Source organism: Pecten maximus, chromosome 12 (genome assembly GCF_902652985.1).
Source record: "Pecten maximus chromosome 12, xPecMax1.1, whole genome shotgun sequence".
NCBI classification, from domain to species: Eukaryota; Metazoa; Mollusca; class Bivalvia; order Pectinida; family Pectinidae; genus Pecten; species Pecten maximus.
Genome location: NC_047026.1, coordinates 1,521,510 through 1,541,966, shown reverse-complemented (window position 1 = coordinate 1,541,966; position 20,457 = coordinate 1,521,510). Strand labels below are relative to the sequence as shown.

The window sequence follows — 20,457 nt, the reverse complement described above, 5'->3', positions numbered from 1 at the left end:
TGCATGTATGTATTCTTTAGTGAAACTCGTCACTCGCACACTTAAAACATGGTCGCCGCCATCTTGGAAGAGAAATCTTCCAGCTTCGAGACGGAAGAAGTAGAAGATCTTCCAGAAGCAGAAGAGCTTCAAATCGAGTGACTGGAAGATATATTCTAGAATGAGAAGAGTGCAAATCGAACGGGGCTCAGCACTTTGCCACATATTGTAATATTTAATGTTTTAATTATTTTTCAATTAATTAATGTGTAAAATGCCATCTGTTGATCGTACACCCGGGTACGTGAGTTTGTTGGGATTTTTGTTTTGAATATTTACCATTTTGAATGTAAATCAAATATTTGTAAAAGTATTTGGGCCACTTTACTTAAAGCTCCAACTGGCAGAATTTCCCTTTAGCCTAGTGGTAAGATGTCTGCTCAGAGAACAAGAGGTTTCTAGAGTTCAAGTACGGAAAGGATTTTTTTTTCTTTTATTCCTTCCTATCATATATTCATGGAAAATGTTTAAAGTTTTTTTCAAGGTGTTTTGTTCAAAGTCACCTGAGTAGTTTTCATCCAGCATGTCTCTTAGTTATTTTTCTAGTAGAAATTAATTATCCTTGTAAGCGGTGCTCAGATGTTTTACATACACAATTATAGACTTCCACCAGGCTCAGTAGAATAAACGGTGCAATATATAGATATATTCTAAATGTGCTTCATATCATCCAGTGCCAAACATATCAATGTTTAATATTTCTTGTGATGTTAACTCTAAACATTCCCAATGTGTTGTCATCAAACAAACATTGTTTATATTAATGTACAGTGTAATATTCCATGTTTTAATTTGATGTCATTAAGAAATGGTGGTAATTAGCTCAAAAGCATGTTCCTGGCTACAAAAGGCCAGAAAATGACATTTTGTTGTTGTTGTTGTTGTTGTTGTTGTATCAAATTGACAGCGTTAATGTTATGTTTAAAGGGACTAAATTGTAAGATTTTCATTTAAAAAACTTATAAAAAAGTGTATAAAAATTAAAAGCAATAATTTTGTAAACAGTCAAATTTCAAGTATCACAACGCTTTCCGGAAATCAAATGCATGAAGAAAATTGATGAAATCTAAGCTTTTAGTCCCTTTTAGATTGAAGCTGTAATTTATATATGTGAAAACATGCAATTTGTTATACAAAAGAAAAAGAAAGACACTGTACACTTATACACGTATAGTATTGTATTGGGGTAATGCAGGACATTTTCAGGTTCATAACTAATAATTTATTTTATCTTTTTATCATTTCACCTCATAGGAATTATTAATTTGTATAATAAATTTGTATATTTGTATAATTTATTGTAAATTGAGGATCAGTGTTCATCTTATACCTAATGGAAGTTGTATTTTTATATCCATTTATACGGCTGTGATATTTTATAATACATGTAATGTATTTAATAATCATATGACTACACATGTATGTGGTTGACAGGTAAGAATGTTGATAGTAAGCGATTTAGTCATATTGTAGAGGTTAAAGAAAAACAAATGAGATTGTTTGAACCTTTTAACTGTTTTCAACACATCAAGAATTTTTCATTCAGTTGCAGCTGTTTAGGGAAACAATAATCAAAATTAGACATAGTGACCGGCCTGTTTACCTGTTGATAAAATTTATCAGAAATAAATCTATCATTATCATTTGTGGACAGGCTCGTTAAATATGAAAGCTGAAGGTTGTTCCTGTTTGTTACAAGGTCATTCTGTTAATATGCTTGGAGATGAATGTTTATATACATTTTCTATCGGTATGCAAGGTTGTTTAAACTGTAGGCTTCATAACATGATAATTTCTGAAAAATTTCCTTATAATAATAGTTTAATATCAAGTTTTATCTTCTCCCAAATCTCATTTAACAATAAATTTTAGTGTATGGTACAATTGCATACAAATATTTTACCCATGTATTAGAGTAATATCTTTAAGAACCTTTTGACCGATTGATTTTTTAATTTGATTATTTTATAGGAGTTATTTCCCTTGTGTCAGCTTCAAAATCAAAATAAAATCTCCCATTGATCAACAATCTCAGTATTTTTAATAGTCATGTACATTTCAAAGCAGGAACAGTGCTGAAACATCTCATAAGGTGACCATTGCTACAGCCTGAACATTGCCAACCTTCAGAATTATTTCTAGTTTAAAATATTACATCCAGTTACCTCACAGATGCATTATTTTTGTTTTGAACCATCGACTGTATATCTTTTCATAATGTTTATATTTCTTAGTTTTTCATGAGTATTCATTGTAAAACCTCAATTTGCAATAAGAGGGAAGCAGTGAAAGTTTCTGAAGATTATCACTTCACCATTATCAGATGGTGGGCTATATCCCCTTACATCCACGGTCGGCTGTCTGACCGTGGACAATCCTTGTTAGCGCTATTTCTTAAGAAGTATTGGAAGGGATTTCTCATCACTTCATTTTGTAGGTATCTATCTTGAATTTCATATGAAGGTTTTCCTTGTTATCATATTATTAAGAGGAAAAGAAAAAAGAAGGAAAAATTGGGAGAAAATATCAGTCTTACACAGAATAAATAAATATCGCGATCATTCAATCATATCGGTGCCAAGAGCCCTCTGGGATCTCGTTTTTTGAATTATCATGGAAATGAATCATTCAATATTAGGATTTGAAATGATTAATGATTAATAAAATATTGAGACTTAAAGGAATACATGTTGTATTTACAAGATTTAAAGCTCTGCTATTTTAACTTTCCAATACTTGAAGAAATTGAAAGATGACTACTTTAATAAGGGAAATAACTCTATATTAAGAAAAGCTCTTTGATTACTTTATATCTTATAATGTATACATAGGAGGCTTAATCAAAGTCCTAAACCTGACCCAGGTATAATCATTCTGAATAAATGTTAGTTAAGTTAGCCAGAATCCTATGAATATTCAGTAGGCGAGTGAAACCAATAAATTCTTTGTGTTTCTTCGTTGTTGTTTAGTTTGTCGACTAATGACTTGTAAGATGAATGACTGGTTGTAATGTTTTTATTAATAATAATATAATGAGAATTTGGAACACCTAATCTAATAAATTGAATAGAAAGCTTTTTTTTTTGTTTTCTTTTCATTACTTATCAAATTACTTAAAATACACATTAAAAAAAATGTTTTTTTCTGTTCTTTTTAATCACCATTGATGATGGAGAAAACCTAGCTCCTAGTGACTTGTCTGTGTACCTAATTCAAACCTAGGAATCCTCATCCCCATCACAAAGGGATGATACCATTCAAATATGAGTGATATCCATTTCTTAGTTCCAGAGAAGAAGTCATTTACAGCAATATATCCAAATAACCCTCTTTTGACCTGCTTCTCAGCTTCTTGGGGGGTCAGCCCCACCCTTCCCTAACTACCTAGGGGTCAAAGATGAGTGATATAAATTACATATTTCCAGAGAAGAAATCACGTTTTAAGTCCATTCCCAGCTCCTTGAAGGGTCAGCCCCATCCTTGGTACAATTTTGAATTTCTACTAGAATCTACATAGGAGTTAAATATCAGGTGTTAAAAACAGAACTTTGTTTTAGAAGAAGTTGTTTGAAGAAATGGTTGAAGACTGACGGCGGATTCCACGGTATGACATAAGCTCACTTTGGTCCTTAAAGTAGCATTCCTTCGTTCGGACATCAGAAACATGCACAATTTCTTTTGAAGAATCTATGTCCGAACGATAATTATATGAGTGTTTGTGCCTACAATTAATGAAATAAACACCGAAATGTACAGGAAAAAGGTGTATTGTATACAAATACCGTATGTCTTTGTGGTAATTAGTGATAATTTGGGTCGAATTAAGAATTTGAGGACTTAATACTCGAATAACTTTGGTCTACCTTGAGAGTAAAACTGCCATATTAATGTAAAGATTTTAACTTTTACTACTTGGAAGAAATCCATATTTTCTAGTAAGTTTAATTTTGACTACCTAAACTTTATTGAATCAAATTAAATTAAATTAAACAAAGTCACTTTCACAAATTCTGAATATTGATTTTCATATATGATTGGTCAATTATGGTCATATTTTCAATCACAGTTTTTTCCTTGACCTAAATAGGGTTCATTGACCTGAAGAGCTGTGAGATTCATTACATCATGGAATCCTTCCTAATGAGGACCACTACACGTCACTTTAACAGAAGAGGAGCTCCAGATTATTATTACGGATTGATTGATTTCTTCCCAGACAAATCAAACACTTCAAAATATATTTGTTACCATACCTAGTCAGAGTAGCAGGATGTTGACATGGTCATTCAGTACACAACCGACAACAATTTTATACTCCCACCACTGATGGCAAAAACGTTCAAGCTTAGTCGTCATGATCGATTAATCCAGGGACATCACTTTCATGACTGCATTTCTTGAGGGATTTTGAATAAACTACATGTATGTGGGATGAAGGTCAAGGTCAATATTGCTACATTTTTAGCTCACCTGCCCGAAGGGCAAGTGAGCTTATGCCGTGGAGCGGCGTCCATCCGTCCGTCCGTCCGGCCGTCCGTCCGGTGTTAACTTTTCCATTCGAGCAACTTCTTCTCAATAACCAAAAGGCCCAGAGACCTAATATTGGGCCTGTAGCATGCTGGGGTGAAGGGCTACCAAGTTGTTCAAATGAATAACGTTGACCTTCATTCAAGGTCACAGGGGTCAAAAAGGCTAAAATCTTTAAACAACCTCTTCTCAATAACCAAGAGTCCGAGGGAGTTGATATTGGGTTTGTAGCATGCTGGGGTGAAGGGCTACCAAGTTTGTTCAAATGAATGACCTTGAATTTCATTCAAGGTCACAGGGGTCAAATATGCTAAAAATAAATTAAACGACTTCTTCTAAATAGCCAAAAGACCCAGGGACTTGATATTGGGTCTGTAGCATGCTGGGATGAAGGGCTACCAAGGTTGTTCAACTGAATGACCTTGACCTTCATTCAAGGTCACAGGAGTCAAAAAGGCTAAAATCTTTAAACGACTTCTTCTCAATAACCAACGGTTCCAGAGACCTAATATTGGGCCTGTAGCATGCTGGGGTGAAGGGCTAACAAGTTTGTTCAAATGAATAACGTTGACCTTCATTCAAGGTCACAGGGGTCAAAAAGGCTAAAATCTTTAAACGACTTCTTCTCAATAACCAAGAGTCCCAGGGAGTTGATATTGGGTCTGTAGCATGGTGGGGTAAAGGGCTACCAAGTTTGTTCAAATGAATGACCTTGACCTTCATTCAAGGTCACAGGGGTAAAAAAGGCTAAAATCTTTAAACGACTTCTTCTCAATAACCAAGAGTCCCAGGGAGTTAATTGATATTGGGTCTGTAAAATGCTGGTGTAAAGGGCTACCAAGTTTGTTCAAATGAATGACCTTGACCTTCATTCAAGGTTACAGGAGTCAAAAAGGCTAAAATCTTGAAACGACTTCTTCTCAATAACCAAGAGTCCCATGGAGTTAATGTTGGGTCTGTAGCATGCTGGGGTGAAGGGCTACCAAGTTTTTTCAAATGAATTACCCTGACTCTCATTCAAGGTCACGTCGATCAAGTATGCTTAAATCTTTAAATGACTTTTAGTGAAAAGCCAAAGTGCAGAGTGACATTATATTGGTCCTGTAGCATGCTTTCAAATAACTGCAGGATCCATATATGAAAAGATCACTGCATTGCAGGTGAGCGATTTGGGCCCATTGGGCCCTTGTTTGTATTGCCTAATTCAATGATCAAATACTCCTGCAACTCATTTTGTTGCTATCTTTATCAAACTATATTAAAATAATTACCCTCAATGGGTTTTTGATTCAGGGTTCCAGGGTCAAGGTCACTGTTACTATTTTTAGTCCACCATCGGTCAGATGGTGGGCTGGTGTTGATGGTGGTCTTTTCAAATCACCTTTTGTCCTTGGTCCGTCCTTCCATTAGAAATTCTTGTTACTGCTGTTTCTAAGAAAGTAATGAATGAATCTTCTTCAAATTTCATATGTAGGTTCCTCTTGGTTGTACATGTTCAATTTGGAGAATAATATGAAACAAAATTGCTGACAGGGGGCAATTTGAATTTTAAAAAGATGTGAAGTTTCAGCTATTTCTCAGAAAGGTCTTGTGGATCTATATCAAATTCCATATGTATGTTCCCCATGGTCCCTACAGTAGCTGGGCTTATTGAAATTTTAGAGTGCTCAAAAACCAAAATGTCTGACGGTGGCCATTTCAAATTTTGGCAGGTTGAATTAAGATTGTTACCACTATTTCTCAATAAGTACTTAAAGAATCTCTCAAATTTCATATGTAGGTTCCCCTTGATCTCTACTTGTACATGACAGACGTCCATTTTGAATTGTGTATGTTGGCTCACCTTGGTCCCTAGTTGTGGTCAATTAATTTTGCGCTTGATTTGAAAACAAACTGGCCAACAAGTGGCCATCTTTGTGTTTGACAGTTGTACTTTTTTGTCATTACTCCTAGAGAGATTTCATTTGTAGGTTCTCCTTATCAGACTATTGAAAGAAAAAGGAGAGAAAGAAGGGAAAAGGAGAGAAAGAAGGGAAAAGGAGAGAAAGAACAGAAAAGGAGAGAAAGAAGGAAAAAGGAGAGAAAGAATGGAAAAGGAGAGAAAAGATCAGTATAACATAGAACCAATATAGATCATTTAATGGTGGGTGTCAGGATCCCATTGGGATCTCTAACTTGTCAAGTAATGATACTAATTTACATATGAGGAGTGGGTGTATTCATATGGTAAAGACATTTGTATTAGATGTTCAAATTAATAAGACTTTATATAAAATGGCTAAAAAAATCAATTTATTCTTGGAAAACATATTTCAACAATTATAAATAAAATTGTAACCAGATTTCAACAATTAACGAAGGTAATATTGAAATTTAGCCTAATATTAAATACACAAGTGATATACAGTATATGATGTAATTCGTTACCGTAAAATTCATGTAATGTAATTAAGTGCTGTAATTTGCTGTGATTCAAGGTTATCACGATGTTCATATGCTTTTAAGAGGTCTGGACATTAATGAACTGACAGATAGCTTATCTATATATCCCAGCCAACATCATTGGCAATTTTATTTCCCAAATTTCTCTCTGACATCTCCTTCAATGAGTTCCTCAATTTTTTCCAAGTAAAGTCTCTTCTCCTGAAAAAGAAAATTAACACTGAGGTAAGTACATCCTCATCTATCCTATCAGCATCCCACTTAGACTTCATAAACCACAAACCTCCATCCATCATTGATAATTGTAGGGGCCGCAGTGGCCGATTGGTTAAGGTTTCCCGACACTTTATCACTAGCCCTCCACCTCTGGGTTGCGAGTTCGAAACCTAAGTGGGGCAGCTGCCAGTTACTGATCGTAGGCCGGAGGTTTTTCTCCGGGCACTCTGGCTTTCCTCCACCTCCAAAACCTGGCAGGTCCTTAAATGACCCTGGCTGTTAATAGGACGTTAAACAAAAACAAACCAAATCATTGATAATTGTACATGTATAAGGGTTGTACATGCTCTCTATTGATATGACGTTTAGCAGTGTATTAGAGACTTAGCTTTGATTCATACACCAGTAAGTCCTATTGAAGTAATATGTGGCTATGTTACAGAGAGTTTCTGAAGCTAGCTATTGATTATTGAAGTGTCTCTTAGTAGGCCGACAAAGTCTGAGCATAATGTTAATTTTTTTTTTGATTCCTTACATCAAGTTACTTCCAAACAGATTCGCATATATACAGCTGGTACTGAAGACCTTAAACTATGACCTTTGACCCAAATTATCACAAAACCAAAAGTTCAAATTTGGAAGCAATGTCCGATTTTATATCCATGTTGAAACCTGATCATAGATGTTAGGCCTTTAAAGTTCCACCTGAATGGGGGTACCAATCAGGCAGACAATTTTTCAAGATATGTCATTGTAAAAGGGATTTTCCCACAATCCAATAATACATGTAAAGGTCTGGAAGTGTTGAAGTTCAAAATGCATCACATGTACTCTATTTTTTGGTTAATGAATTAAAGACGATTCATAAAAAATTATCGTCAGATATTCCCGATTTTTTTTCCCAAAGCTAATACAAGATGGTTTTCTCAGGAAATAATGAAATTGGTCAATCAATCAAATATTGTCATGTCAAAGGAACAAATGGCTTCAATAAGCCTGAAAATTAACATTACAAGCAAGATTAACCTTAATTAAAAGCATGAGTGGTTTAAGATCAACATGTACTTGAGAGATATATAGCATTTGGAAGCCATTATATGTGATGCATTTCTGAAATTAACTTGTCAGAGCAGAGACAAATATAAATACGTATGTAGAGATTTGTTACTCATGCTAATATATAGACGTTGACAGAATAGACCTGGTTAGGAGATCTTTAGAAACAGCTGCATGCATTTACATTCATTATTCAAGAGGCAATCAACGTCTCAAGCATCATTTGTCAGAAATAATATATATTTAACTGTTCATCTTGACCGCTAAATGTCAATATGATTGTTAGTCTTCCCTAAGTAATCTTGTTTAAAGGAGCTACAAGTTTTGGTGCATATTACTCTGTCACAAGTTAAATTTGGCCAATCAGTGAGATGAGGCACTTATGGATAAATAGCTGGTTATCCTCTATATTTATGAAGATGGTCAGTTCTTCATTTTGTTCTGAAATTTTATCCGTCTCCGATGATAATAACTCATTCAAGCACCTACAGCTGCCAATTTTCTAGTATCTTTGGAGGACTTTGTGAAGTTTGGTTACAAAATGTACATGCATCCAAATATAAAAAAATTATGGCTTTTAGTTGAATTTTTATTTTCCTTAATTCTTTCCTCTTCCTATTTTTTGTTTTTGTTTGTTTTTTGTTTTTGTTTTTTGTTGATAATCTCAGCTTCCTGCATCCAACTTCCTGATCACAATTTAAAAGGAATTTCAGAGCACTCGATATTTAGAAGCTTCAATTAGAGTTGTAATTCCTGTGCAGACTCACTTTCTATAATTAACATTTGGTGGAACTATCTCTCTCAAGCAGACCCCCCCCCCCCCATACACACACAAATATAAATTAAAAACAAAAGCAAACAATTACTCTTTCAAAATTTCATTTCAGCAATTAACCCTTTCACCCCTACTGACCATATTGGACTTCAACTTATGAAAGAATGGCAGAGTCCACTAAAGTTTCTTAGGGTTGAAAGGGTTAAAGAAAGTGCAACAATCAAGTCATCATACATCATACAGAAGTCTGTCAAAAACTGTTAAATGGCCTTTGAAATGATTTTGACAGATACAGAAATGTAGTCCAATGTTTCATATAATGTGTACACGTAATTTGGGTTTCCACAAAAATGTGACCTTTCTCTTTAATGATCTCTGATTGTTAATCAAATCAAGACTTTTGTTTTATTGAACATATCTGTTACTTTGGTCAAATCAATTTCCTTCTCTATCTGGAAATTGTAAAATCAATAAGAATCAAGAGGAAAACAATTACAGTGAACATAAAATTATCATAAAAACAAGATCAGCGACAAATTCCATGAATAATGCCATACACTTCAGGAAGTGATTTCCTAGTACATCACCTGTAGCCTATTTAATGCTGATAAGTCAAAGTAAGGTCATTTCTTTCCCTCCAATCAAAATTGCACTTTTTATGTAAGGTCTCACCTTATATAATCCATCCTTTTCCTTCATGCGTCGTCTTCTCTTGGTTGCCTACAGCATCAGTAAACACATCAATTATTGGCGTATTATAAAAATGTCTGTTTTTATCGTCAACAGAAGATTTACTCCATCCTGACAAACATTACTGTTGTCTTTATGGATAAGAAAACAATTCTGTATTTTCAGTCTCAAAAGAGGTTGTTGATTCACTGAAATCTTCTACTATTTCCATTAAAGCAGAAAGTTATATAAATATACAAGAGGCCTAATGAGCCTGTACTGTTCATCTAGTTATAATTTATGTCTCTGATGATTCTCTGCTTTTCAGCTTTTGAGAAAAAGTTGACACAATTTTTACAATTGGTCAGAACTAGTTTGTATCCAATTATGTGGTCAGACCAGTTCAATCATTCTAAAAAATCTACGTCATACAGTATCAAAGAATGCAGTAATTTTTTTGGTTTGGTCAGATCTTCTGTGTTTGCAATTACCAGTATATGGTCAGACCAGTTTAATAATTCTGCAAAATCTGTCATACAGCATCAAAGTAACTTTTATGATTGGTCAGATCTTGTTTGTTTCCAATTATGTGGTCACACTGGTTCAATCATTCTGCAAAATCTACGTCAAACTGTACCAAAATAATTAACGCAGGAATTTTAGGATTGATCAGAAGCAAGTCTTTCCAATTATACGGGCCAGACCGATTGAATTAGACATACAATTGATCTTTTTCTCTCTCTTTCTCAAATGCAGACTAATTAACCAAGTGTTGTAGGTTTATAATATGATATTTATGATATGATGATATTTATATTTAGCAGACATTCCACATTTATGAGCTAGTTACCACCAGGAAATGAGGTGATATTTAATGCGCTGAGTTTACAAGTTCACCAGATAATTGGTGACCTAAAAAACATTTACACAAAATGACGCAAAACCATAGAAATCTCAGTATCTTGCAATGTCTGATAAACATTATTTTGTACAGTCTTTACTCTGTTACAATTTTGGAGGCAACTTGCTGACATGTTTTGACGGAAACTCACCGTAAGGTACAAATAGACACCGAAGATAATATGGAACATGCCAAAGATAACACACAGGGAGATCATGGAGTAGGTATCGTACATATCCACTTGGTCAGAAGTGCTGAATCTGGTCAGAGCCTTAATACACGCATTCTGTGCAGCGTGGAGGGTGAGAAACATCTGGGCACTCAACACATACAAATCCTGTTCAACAAACAAAACTACAAATTACAGAGGAATCAAATCTTTAACCTACTGGACAGTGTAGTGAGATCAATTGTCGTGTTATGTGCAAATACATACTCTATTTGTAAATGTAAATTAAGTATTTTAGATTCTTACCCAAGAAAATTGCTAGAACGAAAAGTCAAATATGCTGGCTGCCAACAGTCAAAAATATTGACAGGCGTGGAATATCTGCAAATGCCAAAGCATTCAAATGACTATGATGAAGCATTTTCCTAATTGTATTTGCTATGGTAACAGTGTGCCTGCCTCAGGACGGTTTGAGGATATATCAAATGTGGGTCTTCTGAACTGTCCTATATTTGATTATTTTGGATTATTCAGGTTTTGTTTGTTTGTTTGTTTGTTTTTGTTTAACGTCCTATTAACAGCCAGGGTCATTTAAGGACGTGCCAGGTTTTGGAGGTGGAGGAAAGCCGGAGTACCCGGAGAAAAACCACCGGCCTACGGTCAGTACCTGGCAACTGCCCCACGGTCAGTACCTGGCAACTGCCCCACGGTCAGTACCTGGCAACTGCCCCACGTAGGTTTCGAACTCGCAACCCAGTGGTGGAGGGCTAGTGATAAAGTGTCAGTACACCTTAACCACTCGGCCACCGCAGCTCCAGATTATTCAGGTAACACAGTGGTTGTTTCATGCCTTTAATATTAATCAACAGTCAAAATTGTTTCCCATCAGTGTCCCAACATCTCAGAGCAATAATTTTGATTGTTGAATTGATTGATAATTAAAGCATGGAACAACTGCATACTAGATGTTCATTAACCAATAAAATTGTGTTACATTTGGAGCCAAAACAGGTGACCATTAAAGACATGTTTGGTTGTGTACAAATCACTTGAAGATGGTGTCATCCTATTAAAGTATGTCATTAAAATTCTGTGTGAAGGACACATCTGAAATTGGTTTCCAAACTCGAATGTGTTTTTACTAAAGTCCATCTAGTTTTGACTACACAGGTGACATATCCATTATGGAGTATATATTTGAAGACTTTTATTACTGGTATTTACAAGAAATTAAAGCCCCCTTGTCAATGCAGAAAACCATAAGATTTTTTATATATTTTTTTGAAAATCAACAGAAATTGAATTAATTAAGTGAGCATGACATAGAGAGATTTTTCTCATTTTGGTTTGATTCCCAAGTAACATATACACGTACATGTGATAATCAATGATTACATACTGTAGTATACCTATCTATCCTAGATATTTGGCCCCTTAAACATGCAGGCATATTTATGATGTCATACATGTCACTCTCTGTCCATGCTTTATGATTTTAATTTGCATCCTCATCTTTCAGCAGAAAGAATTTCACTTACAAGATTTGTGAGGTACGATATGGTGGGTAGACTCTGCTTCACCACAAACTTGAAGGCCACCGCTGTCAGGAAGAGAGTGATCGTGACGGCCAGTCGATCAGCTGAATCAGGTTCTATGGCAAAAGTTGTAAAGGTCAAACTGGCAATCAGCAGCTGAAATGTTTTGCATAATAATTTTTTTTTTAATTACTTTTCCTTGCAATGGCAGAGGGAAATTAATGATAAACAAGAGGCCCAATTGGCCTGTAACACTCACCTGCTCCTATCTACTTAATTCCTTTTGAAATACATTTCCTTGCAATGGCAGAGGGAAATTAATGATAAACAATAGGCCCAGTTGGCCTTTATCACTCACCTGCTCCTATCTACTTCATTAAAATAAACAGAATTCGACATGTTTGATTTTCATTCATTTAGAAAAGATTTTGTAGCCCTTCTTCCCAGCATGGTATATATAACAGGCCCAATATCAGCTTTCTGGACCTCTTGGTTAATGAGAAGAAGTAGATTAAAGATTTTTGCATATTTGACTCCTGTGACCTTGAATGTAAATCAAGGTCATTTATTTAAACAAACTTAGTAGTCCTTCATCCCAGAATACTACAGGTCCAATATGAGGTCTCTGGGCTTTTCGGTTATTGCGAAAAATTTTGTTTAAAGGAAAAAGTTGACGCCAGATGACTAGACACTCGTTCGACAGATGACGGATGCTGCACGATGGCATAAGCTCACTTGTCCTTCAGTAGGTCAAATTCGTGTTCCATCCATACAAAACACTGCTAGCAGTACATTAATTGAGATTATATTGTGATGGTCCAAAGGATGATAGCTAGCATTGAATCAACACTCAGCCATACAACATTGCACTTAAAATATCAATAATAATTAAGGCTTCCCATTCTCGTTTGCATGGCAGAATGTCGTTCAAATTTTCTTGATATATGTAAAATACACAGCCATTTTCAAAGGTTAATTTAGATGTAAAAAAAAAATACACAAAAAAAACCCCAAAGAATTTGCATAATTTGTAAGGCAAATCAAATTTGGGAAGACTCCTTGCAAGTATAACTGCAGCTTACTAATAGATTTTGCATGATTTTTGCATAAATTCATGCCTAATCATGTGTTGAAGCATCACCAACCATGTTTTTTTACATAGCATCAGGCATGAATGCTGAGTTTAGTAGAACTCTATAATAGGTATATGGAAAGGTCAAATAGGAAAATTAAAAGGTTTACACTGATAGACCAGGAGCATGGTTACGGTTTACGCTGATAGACCAGGAGCATGGTTACGGTTTATGCTGATAGACCAGGAGCATGGTTACGGTTTACACTGATAGACCAGGAGCATGGTTACGGTTTACGTTGATAGACCAGGAACATGGTTACGGTTTACGCTGATAGACCAGGAGCATGGTTACGGTTTACACTGATAGACCAGGAGCATGGTTACGGTTTACGTTGATAGACCAGGAGCATGGTTACGGTTTACGCTGATAGACCAGGAGCATTGTTAAAGTTTACGCTGATAGACCATGAGCATGGTTACGGTTTACACTGATAGACCAGGAGCATGGTTACGGTTTACGCTGATAGACCAGGAGCATGGTTACGGTTTACGCTGATAGACAAGGAGCATTGTTAAAGTTTACGCTGATAGACCAGGAGCATGGTTACGGTTTACGCTGATAGACCAGGAGCACGGTTATGGTTTACGCTGATAGACCAGGAGCACGGTTACGGTTTACGCTGATAGACCAGGAGCACGGTTACGGTTTACGCTGATAGACCAGGTGCACGGTTACGGTTTACGCTGATAGACCAGGAGCATGGTTACGGTTTACGCTGATAGACCAGGAGCATGGTTACGGTTTACGTTGATAGACCAGGAGCATGGTTATGGTTACATAATCTTGAATATCAGATCTCAATCTATAATCTTGAATATCAGATCTCAAACGGCATAGTTTTAATGCTGGTGATTATAATGTAAAACTGCTGGTGAAATAAATTAACGAACTAATGCATTTCAGCATGGATAACAAAATTATATCGGTTTGAATCATATTTGGTGATAATAAGACTGTCATATCCAGGGCCAAAAGAATATTATACGGCTATGCCGAAAAATCATATACTATGCATGCTATTCATAGGCATACTGGAACATATTGAAAATCATCAAGTTTGACAGCCACATACTTAATAAACTTACAACAATGAAAATGATGTTCCACACAAAATAGCCGACCTTCCGGGCCACGCGACACTGGACGTGAAGTATAGGATGAACGGTGGAACTGGCGTACTCAATGGTGGTTTTGTCCCGGTAGGTCTCCACGTGTTTGTACACGTTCCACTCTGCTGAATCCAGGAAGGTTTTCGTGTTGATGGAGCTGAGGGCAAATTGATCCTCTATCAAATCTACTTGCTCTCCGGATCGCTCTGCCGACACTGATATTGTCAGGTCCTACGATTCATGGACAAAGAATCCCAAATAAATTGATGTACTTTATCATATTAATACATAAAACCATTCTATAAGTTGATTAAAACAATAGAAATGAAAGGAAGGAATGTCTAGAATACAACACTCTGTCGTAATGCCCCACTCCTGAGTAAATCGTAATATAATACAAAAATATAATGGGGTGTACACGTTGATGTTATGATACTAATAATTGATGTGAATATCTACTAGATCTCTGGAGTCCATTAGATATCTTGATCACATTTTTTTTCACTTGAGAAAGGGTCAAATTGGTTAAGGTCATTGATGTGGACCTTATTAAAGTTAATTTATCTTTCAAATATGATATACATCAAATATATCTGCTCTAGGATTCTTCCTTGCTCAAAAGATGTTATTTAAGATTTAGGCAAAGTATATTTGATCCCTATGACGTAGAAAGCAGGTCAAAGTTTGAACAAAACATGATAATTTTTTATATAAGAATGTTATTGTCCCAATCTCATCACTTAGGGCTCTTGGTTTTACAGAGAATTTGTTGGAACACATTTGATCTTTGTGACATTAAAAGGTCAAGGTCATTCATCTGCAAAACTTAATAGACTGTTTCACCATACTATTGGCCAAATATTAGGGCTTAAGCCTTTTTTCAATTTCAATTTCAACAAATTTTATTGACATGGATGGAAAGTCAATAGGATTAGACATCAGGCATAGCCTATCTAAGTCTTCTACTTGGCAAACAACAGGCATTAAGAAATACAGACAAATGTAATGTATATGTATACACACTGATATATTACAAATTGACTTAAGGGGAAGTAACTCCTTAAGGTTGAAAGACTAATTGTCTTATTCAATGTTGTTCAGGAGAGTAACCCTTTGGGTAAGGGAACTTAATTTTAAATACTGGTTTATTATATTCTCAGTGAATAATAGAAAGCAATAGAATATTAATATTCATATAAGTATACTGTAAAGCATAAATATTTGGTGATATTGAATTTATCCCCCCCCCCCCCCCCCCCCCCCCCCCCCCCCCAAACAGATATAGGCCTTTTGTTAAATTCAAAAGTAGCAGTGTGACCTTGAAAACTGGTTAAGGTCATTCACTTAAGCAAAATTGATAACCCTTTATCTCAGCATATTGCTACCAGTCAAACAACACACATTTACCCCTGTGACCTTGAAAGTGGGTAAAGGTCATCCATTTGGACTCAGTATTCATCTCAGCATGACACTTGCCCAGCATCATGACTCTAGGCTCTTTGGTTATTTATAAGAAGTTGTTTGATGGGAAAGTCAATGCTATATGGACTACTCAAGATAGCACGAGTTCACTTTATTGCCTTTAATTTTGGCAGGTGACATAAAAAATCTGAACATTTTGAATTTCCTTTACCATTACCGGGTATGTTTGTATTGAGACAGAACAGGAATGGGTTTAGAGTGCAGCCTCCACCACAGATTCCATTTATGATCCTCAGACTTGTACAGACTACTAATGGAAATTCACTCTGTCACAAAGCTAGAAAGTGACACTATCACTGTGAACGAGATGTATGAGAAGTTATAAGATAACAATAATTGTTCAGCCCTGTTACGTTTTCTTTATTGATAATTTAGGGTTATTCTTGACTCTTGACACACATTCTAAAAGATATGACCGAAAAACTTGTCCTTACATGAAAAAAAAGAGTTAAATTTGGACTTCTAATATATCACAAATCTCTGACATAAAAAGTAAAGTGAGATTACAAAAAGTGCATTGACTGATTTGAACCACAACAAGAAAAAGGCACTTCTAATGGACACTTTCTGGAGTGACTTGATACATTAAATCCATTACCACGTGCAACAAATCCCTGGTTTCCTGGAATAGAATACACTTTGTACATCAAAGTAATAAAAAAGTGCAAGAAGCTTATCTGGAGCATTCGACCAATAACAGCCGAGAAGATTGATCAAATCAGGTGACATTTAATAGTTCCAGTAAGAAAGGATTTCCTCTGGGGACCCATAGAAATGTAAATATATCGGTGTCCATTAAAATCTTTCTGTTATAGAACCCACTCCAGATTACATCTACGTATGTACACGTGTATATATATGGCAGTAATACTATGATATCATTTCTCTTGGGAGATCATCCAGAAATATCCAAATAAAACTGATTTCAGTGTCAAGTACATCTAATAAATATCTAAATATGACCATAGATAAAAAAAGACAAACATGCAAAAGGCCCGACACATTTTGGAAGAACTAATTTAAAATCTTGCTAAAAATGTATTCCATGAGATACATAGAAAGAAAAACTCATTTGTAAGTATATGTATGAAGTTATCAACAGTAATATTCCAGCAAAATTTACTTTTGACAAAACTGGATAAGATTTGGCTCCAGCAAGAGGCAGACAAAAATAAATAAATATTACGATTTTGGCGATTTTAACTGATTTGACCCAAGTAACCCTGTATACTGTGTGTCTAAGGCTAAAACCTGAATCAGATTAGTGTCCCCAAATAAAAATTCTACATCTGTATAATATTTATTTTCAAAGTATGTTAATTTTCATACAGCAATCAACAAGGGTTAAAACTGGTTCAGTGTTGAAATCTACAGTATAGTGCTATCTTATGATGGTGACAGACACTATGGTTTGGTGTTGGAATCTACAATATAGTGCTATCTTGTGATTGGTATAGACACTGGTCTGGTGTTGGAATCTACAGTATAGTGCTATCTTGTGATTGGTACAGACACTGTGGGTTAGGGTTGGAATCTACAGTATAGTGCTATCTTGTGATTGCTACAGACACTGTGGGTTAGGGTTGGAATCTACAATATAGTGCTATCTTGTGATTGGTACAGACACTGTGGGTCAGTGTTGGAATCTACAGTATAGTGCTATCTTGTGATTGGTACCGACACTGTGGGTTGGGGTTGGAATCTACAGTATAGTGCTATCTTGTGATTGGTACAGACACTGTGGGTTAGGGTTGGAATCTACAGTATAGTGCTATCTTGTGACTGGTACAGACACTGTGGGTTAGGGTTGGAATCTACAGTATAGTGCTATCTTGTGATTGGTACAGACACTGTGGGTTAGGGTTGGAATCTACAATATAGTGCTATCTTGTGATTGGTATAGACACTGGTCTGGTGTTGGAATCTACAGTATAGTGCTATCTTGTGACTGGTACAGACAATGTGGGTTAGGGTTGGAATCTACAGTATAGTGCTATCTTGTGATTGGTACAGACACTGTGGGTTAGGGTTGGAATCTACAGTATAGTGCTATCTTGTGATTGGTACAGACACTGTGGGTCGGGGTTGGAATCTACAGTATAGTGCTATCTTGTGATTGGTACAGACACTGTGGGTTAGGGTTGGAATCTACAGTGTAGTGCTATCTTGTGATTGGTACAGACACTGTGGGTTAGGGTTGGAATCTACAGTATAGTGCTATCTTGTGATTGGTACAGACACTGTGGGTTAGGGTTGGAATCTACAGTATAGTGCTATCTTGTGATTGGTACAGACACTGTGGGTTAGGGTTGGAATCTACAGTATAGTGCTATCTTGTGATTGGTACAGACACTGTGGGTTAGGGTTGGAATCTACAGTATAGTGCTATCTTGTGATTGGTACAGACACTGTGGGTCGGGGTTGGAATCTACAGTAGAGTGCTATCTTGTGACTGGTACAGACACTGTGGGTCGGGGTTGGAATCTACAGTATAGTACTATCTTGTGATTGGTACAGACACTGTGGGTTAGGGTTGGAATCTACAGTATAGTGCTATCTTGTGATTGGTACAGACACTGTGGGTTAGGGTTGGAATCTACAATATAGTGCTATCTTGTGACCGGTACAGACACTGTGGGTTAGGGTTGGAATCTACAGTATAGTGCTATCTTGTGATTGGTACAGACACTGTGGGTTAGCTAGTGTTGGAATCTACAGTATAGTGTTATCTTGTGATTGGTACAGACACTGGTTTGGTGTTGGAATCTACAGTATAGTGCTATCTTGTGACTGGTACAGACACTGTGGGTTAGGGTTGGAATCTACAGTATAGTACTATCTTGTGATTGGTACAGACACTGTGGGTCGGGGTTGGAATCTACAGTATAGTGCTATCTTGTGATTGGTACAGACACTGTGGGTCGGGGTTGGAATCTACAGTATAGTGCTATCTTGTGATTGGTACAGACACTGTGGGTCGGGGTTGGAATCTACAGTAGAGTGCTATCTTGTGATTGGTACAGACACTGTGGGTCGGGGTTGGAATCTACAGTAGAGTGCTATCTTGTGATTGGTACAGACACTGTGGGTTAGGGTTGGAATCTACAGTATAGTGCTATCTTGTGATTGGTACAGACACTGTGGGTCGGGGTTGGAATCTGCAGTATAGTGCTATCTTGTGATTGGTACAGACACTGTGGGTTAGGGTTGGAATCTACAGTATAGTGCTATCTTGTGAATGGTACAGACACTGTGGGTTAGGGTTGGAATCTACAGTAGAGTGCTATCTTGTGATTGGTACAGACACTGTGGGTTGGTGTTGGAATCTACAGTATAGTGCTATCTTGTGACTGGTACAGACACTGTGGGTTAGGGTTGGAATCTACAGTATAGTGCTATCTTGTGACTGGTACAGACACTGTGGGTTAGGGTTGGAATTTACAGTATAGTGCTATCTTGTGATTGGTACAGACACTGTGGGTTAGGGTTGGAACCACAGTATAGTGCTATCTTGTGATTGGTACAGACACTGTGGGTTAGGGTTGGAATCTACAGTATAGTGCTATCTTGTGATTGGTACAGACACTGGTCTGGTGTTGGAATCTACAGTAGAGTGCTATCTTGTGATTGGTACAGACACTGTGGGTCGGGGTTGGAATCTACAGTAGAGTGCTATCTTGTGATTGGTACAGACACTGTGGTCTGGTGTTGGAATCTACAGTATAGTGCTATCTTGTGATTGGTACAGACACTGTGGGTTAGGGTTGGAATCTACAGTATAGTGCTATCTTGTGATTGGTACAGACACTGTGGGTTAGGGTTGGAATCTACAGTATAGTGCTATCTTGTGATTGGTACAGACACTGTGGGTTAGGGTTGGAATCTACAGTATAGTGCTATCTTGTGATTGGTACAGACACTGTGGGTTAGGGTTGGAATCTACAGTATAGTGCTATCTTGTGATTGGTACAGACACTGTGGGTTAGGGTTGGAATCTACAATATAGTGCTATCTTGTGATTGGTACAGACACTGTGGGTTAGGGTTGGAATCTACAATATAGTGCTATCTTGTGACTGGTACAGACACTGTGGGTTAGGGTTGGAATCTACAATATAGTGCTATCTTGTGATTGGTACAGACACTGTGGGTCGGGGTTGGAATCTACAGTAGAGTGCTATCTTGTGACTGGTACAGACACTGTGGGTCGGGGTTGGAATCTACAGTATAGTGCTATCTTGTGATTGGTACAGACACTGTGGGTCGGGGTTGGAATCTACAGTAGAGTGCTATCTTGTGATTGGTACAGACACTGTGGGTCGGGGTTGGAATCTACAGTAGAGTGCTATCTTGTGATTGGTACAGACACTGTGGGTTACGGTTGGAATCTACAGTATAGTGC

At 36.6% G+C, this 20,457-nt stretch overlaps 1 protein-coding gene across 2 annotated transcripts in view; it reads right to left on the bottom strand.

The window, feature by feature from the left end:
- Positions 1 to 6,841: 6,841 nt before the first annotated feature.
- LOC117338818 (gamma-aminobutyric acid receptor subunit beta-3-like) overlaps positions 6,842 to 20,457 on the bottom strand; it is a 19,022-nt gene continuing 5,406 nt past the window's right edge. Inside the window, exons 5-9 of one of the 2 annotated variants that reach the window (XM_033900170.1) lie at positions 14,551 to 14,805; positions 12,333 to 12,485; positions 10,777 to 10,962; positions 9,728 to 9,775; positions 6,842 to 7,209 (exon numbers count right to left, since the gene is read on the bottom strand). In XM_033900170.1, coding sequence (XP_033756061.1) covers positions 7,138 to 7,209; positions 9,728 to 9,775; positions 10,777 to 10,962; positions 12,333 to 12,485; positions 14,551 to 14,805 — 714 coding nt within the window. In that variant the 3' untranslated portion in view covers positions 6,842 to 7,137. The remainder of the gene's footprint in view (positions 7,210 to 9,727; positions 9,776 to 10,776; positions 10,963 to 12,332; positions 12,486 to 14,550; positions 14,806 to 20,457) is intronic. The other variant, XM_033900171.1, reaches the window with a different exon arrangement.